Source organism: Egretta garzetta, unplaced genomic scaffold (assembly GCF_000687185.1).
Source record: "Egretta garzetta isolate BGI_Z169 unplaced genomic scaffold, ASM68718v1 scaffold122, whole genome shotgun sequence".
NCBI lineage: Eukaryota > Metazoa > Chordata > Aves > Pelecaniformes > Ardeidae > Egretta > Egretta garzetta.
The window spans coordinates 63,635-68,281 of NW_009258886.1; the positions used below are offsets into that span (position 1 = coordinate 63,635).

The 4,647-nt window shown below is 39.6% G+C and overlaps 1 protein-coding gene across 1 annotated transcript; it reads left to right on the forward strand.

The window, feature by feature from the left end:
• Positions 1-1,671: 1,671 nt before the first annotated feature.
• CCR6 (C-C motif chemokine receptor 6) lies at positions 1,672-4,150 on the forward strand. Its single transcript, XM_035889636.1, has 2 exons — positions 1,672-1,745; positions 2,636-4,150. The coding sequence occupies exons 1-2, from the start codon at positions 1,737-1,739 to the stop codon at positions 3,719-3,721; spliced, it is 1,095 nt and encodes a 364-aa protein (XP_035745529.1). The 5' UTR covers positions 1,672-1,736; the 3' UTR covers positions 3,722-4,150.
• Positions 4,151-4,647: the final 497 nt, after the last annotated feature.

Here is a 4,647-nt window from a genome sequence, read left to right on the forward strand (position 1 = left end):
GTTTAAAGCTTGCTTCAGAAGGTGTTCAAGCACTTTCAGGCTGTCATATTCCTGCAGCTTCTAAAAATCATCTTTGAAAAGCCAGCAGAGGAAGCTGGAGAGGGGGTTAAAGATTCATTTAAAGGGCAGGAAAGCCAGAGAAGCTGTGATGCTTAAGCAATATCATATAGTATGGGTCTTTACCCATCTGCAAGCCTCTGTCATGAGCCAGCCTCCACACATGAGTCATTGAGAGGCGCATCCTCCTTATGCTTTTGGAGAGTGTTCAGTCCTTTCCCTCTCCCAACTTTCCTAGTTTTATCAGGATGGCATCTGCCCCACTTTTACAGATTATCTCTCTCTCTCTCTCTCTCAAAATTCAGGTAATTCCCAAACGGGAAGGATTTGTTTATCTAGACTTAAAGTTGACCCCTGCACACTTCCTAATTAGCAGCACCACTAACAAAAAGCAGAGAAACTCTAGGCGAAACTGCCACTCCCAGCTTTAGCAAATAGGGGACCTCATGTCGCCCAGTCCCTGCAATTACTGCGTTGCTGGTATGTGCTGTTCTCACAGCGCAGCTAATGGAAAGGAGGACTGAACTCATGCAGGGGCATGCTGAGAAACTAAATCTCCTGCCCCTGCATTCCTGTGTGAGCTTAAACAAGTCATTTGAGCCCAGCTTTGCACGTGTGGCCACCAATGGCATGTTCCCCATTTTATCTGTCTGTGACTTTAGACTCTGTGGTCTGATTCGCAGAAGTCTGAGCCTCGCTGCAACCAGAGTCAAGGGATTTAATCCTTTACATAGCTGAAGTCCTTCATAACGCTAAGCACTCTTAAAAGTGATGTCAGAGAGGGGACAGGTGTCTCAAACTGAACCTCTCACGTGGATACTTACTGTGATGACTCAGTGCTCAGGTTCCTTCCCTGTAAAATAAAGGTAATAATAACTCCTTGCCACAGAGTGTTGTGCAAATTAATTACCATTTGTAAAATACTTAGGCATCACAGTGACAGAGAAAATTATTTTCATAGAGTGCAGTCTATAACACAAGGATCTGCGCACTGAACAAAGACAAAACAACACTAGCGCTCACATGTTTGTAAGTTGTGTGTTATCCTTTGCACTATAAGAAGCAATTATCCTGGCACTCTCAATTTACTTCACTAGTGTGAAAAAAAAAAAGGTAGGTAATGTGATGTCAAAAGTGTTGAGACACAGTGATAAATGCCAGAGTAAAAAAAAAAAAAAAGTTTAAGTGCTGTATTACTGTTACGGAGTATACTAAGGCAGCGCTGTTTGTTTCTTCCATATCTCCCTCAATACACTGACTGCCACTGTCATACAGAATTTCCGAAAGTAAAATTTAATTTATTCTAATTTCTTGTGTGCAAAGTCAATGTGAGTCACATATTCTCACATATTATTAGCTCTATGAATAAGCATTCCACATGTAAGATTGTGCCCTTAATGACACTGATACAAACTGTACACTTCCCACAACTGCGTGTGGTGCTGCAGAGATTCTCGATTTGTTGAGATGCCCTTGTGTATTGTTGATATAGTTGAAGTGACGAGATTCTTCTTTGAATAAATGTTTTATTTCCAATTGTGTTTTTCTACTTGTTCACATTTCTTGTGCTGGTTTCCCAATCCAATCTACTTTATTTTATTTTATTTTCAGAAATCCTTGGGAAAGCATTTTGAAGTTCTTCTCAACAGATTTTTCTTTCTGAGAAGTGTACTGCCAAGATGAATTTTGTAAGTACTTAACTGATAAACTATATTGGTGCATCAATAAAGCAATGAATCTGGAAGTCCCAGCTCTTTGAGGTGGCTGGTCCAAATGTCCTAATCACAGGAGTGATTAGCTGAAAAGATGTTTCCGACAGCAGAGTTCACTGCCAAAGCACACTCTTTATTGGGTTTGCACTCTCCTAATGTAACTACAGGTTTGGCATCGGTGGTGCAGGTAACTCTGTATCAGCCTTGCCATCCTGGATGCCTGTTTAGCTGAGCGGAGAGAAGTAATCATTCCTGGGCTTGATTTAGCCAGACTATGTTAGGATGAAATGCATAACATGCTAGAAAGGTCGGTTCCCTTCCCTTGACAGTGAAAGGGAATCTAGACCTCTACTTCAAATTCAGAGTTTTACACCGTAGAGTCTTCTGTGATGGCAGATTAATTCTTTCTGCATAATGTATTTCAAGATGGAAACCTTTGGGCCATCCAAAGAGATTATCTCTATGTTCATATTTCAGTTCAGATTTTATGAAATTCTCTAGTTGGTTCTTACAAGTCTCCTCTGCAGTGTTAAATATATTTGTAATTGGGGTGGGGTGGGGTGCTAAGTGGAAACAGTGTAAAGCACATAGTGTTGGAGGAAACAACAGTGTTGTGGACTGTCTTGAGATGAGTTTGATGTAGACTTGAAGCTGAGATGTGGGAAGGACTGGACAGAATTATTACAGTTATCAAGAGGGAAATGTTGCTTCCATTTCAAATCAGCAAGCCATATAATACTTGTATACTAATTTTTGAGAGATTTCCAAAGTACCTTGTATTTGTACAACTTTGTTATCTACCATCTTTCTACTCTATAGAAAGAGATTAACACCTACGTGTTAACTGACAATCTTCTTTTTTACAGACAGAGACTCATACCACAGATTATCCATATTATTCAGACTACGCTTCTCTAATCACACAACCTTGTTCTAAGCTGGAAGTCAGGATCTTCACAAAAACCTTTCTGCCAGTGGCATATTCATTGATTTGTATCATCGGCCTAGTTGGTAACATCTTTGTAGTGATGACCTTTGCTTTATATGAAAGAACCAAGTCCATGACGGATGTGTACCTCTTCAACATGGCCATAGCAGACATACTGTTTGTTCTCACTCTCCCACTGTGGGCGGTGAATTATGCTGCCGACGAATGGATTTTCGGTGATTTCATTTGCAAAATGGCCAGGGGTATCTATGCAATCAACTTCAGCTGTGGCATGCTGCTTTTGGCCTTTATCAGCGTGGATCGGTACATTGCTATCGTACAGGCAACAAAGTCATTTAAATTCAGGGCAAGAACGCTCGCATATAGTAAACTCATTTGTTTGGCCGTGTGGGTGTCATCAATTTTAATCTCTAGTTCCTCTTTTCTATACAGTGAAAGTTACAGCTTCTCCACCAATGAAACAAAAGAGATTTGTGATCACAGATTTGACAGAATGTCTGAAAGCACGATGCTGAAATCACTGCTGCTGTGTCTACAAGTTGGATTTGGATTTTTTATACCTTTCATATTCATGATTTTTTGCTATACGTTCATTGTCAAATCCTTACAACAAGCTCAGAATTCCAAAAGAAACAAAGCAATCCGTGTGATTGTATTAATTGTAGCTGTTTTCCTAGTTTGCCAGGTACCTTATAACATTGTTCTTCTTGTGACAGCCATAAATATGGGCAAGATAGACAAATCTTGTGACAATGACAAGATAATGGCTTATGCGAAATACACCACTGAAGCCATAGCATTTTTACACTGTTGTGTGAACCCTGTGCTCTATGCATTTATTGGAGTGAAGTTCAGAAGTTATTTTGTGAAGATAATGAAGGACCTATGGTGCATGAGATACAAGAAATACAATAAACGTAATTCAAAGACAAACTCTGATATGTATCATTCAAGACAGACTAGTGAAATTCTGACCGACAATGCATCTTCTTTTACTATATAATACAATTTGAACAATGTTATTACTGAAGGACTCTTTTCACCGAGCAACGCAAACCAGTGTCACTGTGCCTGTGACAGCAAGTCATTTGAGCTTCCCTGCACCTCTAAGGGAGCTCCTACGCTCAGCAGCTCCCTTCAGAAAAAGAATTAAGATAAAAGAATAACACTGTCGTTGGAAAACCAAAATCTTATTCACCTCTCCTAACATTCACGCTCTTCTAAAGTGCACTCTTTTGAATTATCAGGAAAATGAAGCTCACAGAGCAACCCTCCTTGTTTTCTAAGGAAAAATTGCACCTCATCTGTCCTACAACACTGAAATATCCCAAAAGTACTAAGTAAATGAATCAGGTTATGTTCAGACTCATTCTACTTATATTTATGTTGTTTCTGTTACTTACTTCTACCTGGAAATTCTATTTAAGTGTACATCTCCACTGTGAGACAGCTCACTGGGATAATACTAACCTAAAGAGATGGCATTTTGAGCAAAGCACAGCAAAGAAAGCAAACAGAGAAATGAAGAAACAGGATTCTGACTGCTGGCATAGCTGGGTTTAGGTGTTAGGTCTTGTAAATCTTTGCCCTGTTCTACACTCCACCTGCTTATTGAGAGTTGCTTACACCAAAGCTGAGGCTGGTCAAAGCCAACAGTGACATTAGGAAAAAAAAATTATTAATTAAAGACAACACTGAAATACCCACAGAAAGGTTTTCTGACATCTCCTGAGATTATCTTTTGAATAGAGGATGGAACTTTCTTGCGAGGTTTTTCTCTTCATTTGGCACAGGATTCAGGTGCTGGAATCCATCAAAGATGATCATCTGGTGAACGTCTGTTTGTGAAAAGTTGTTTCTTTCTAGCTGAAATTCATGCTTCACTTTTTAGAAAGCAACAAACTGTACAGAACCACAATTACTTCAACA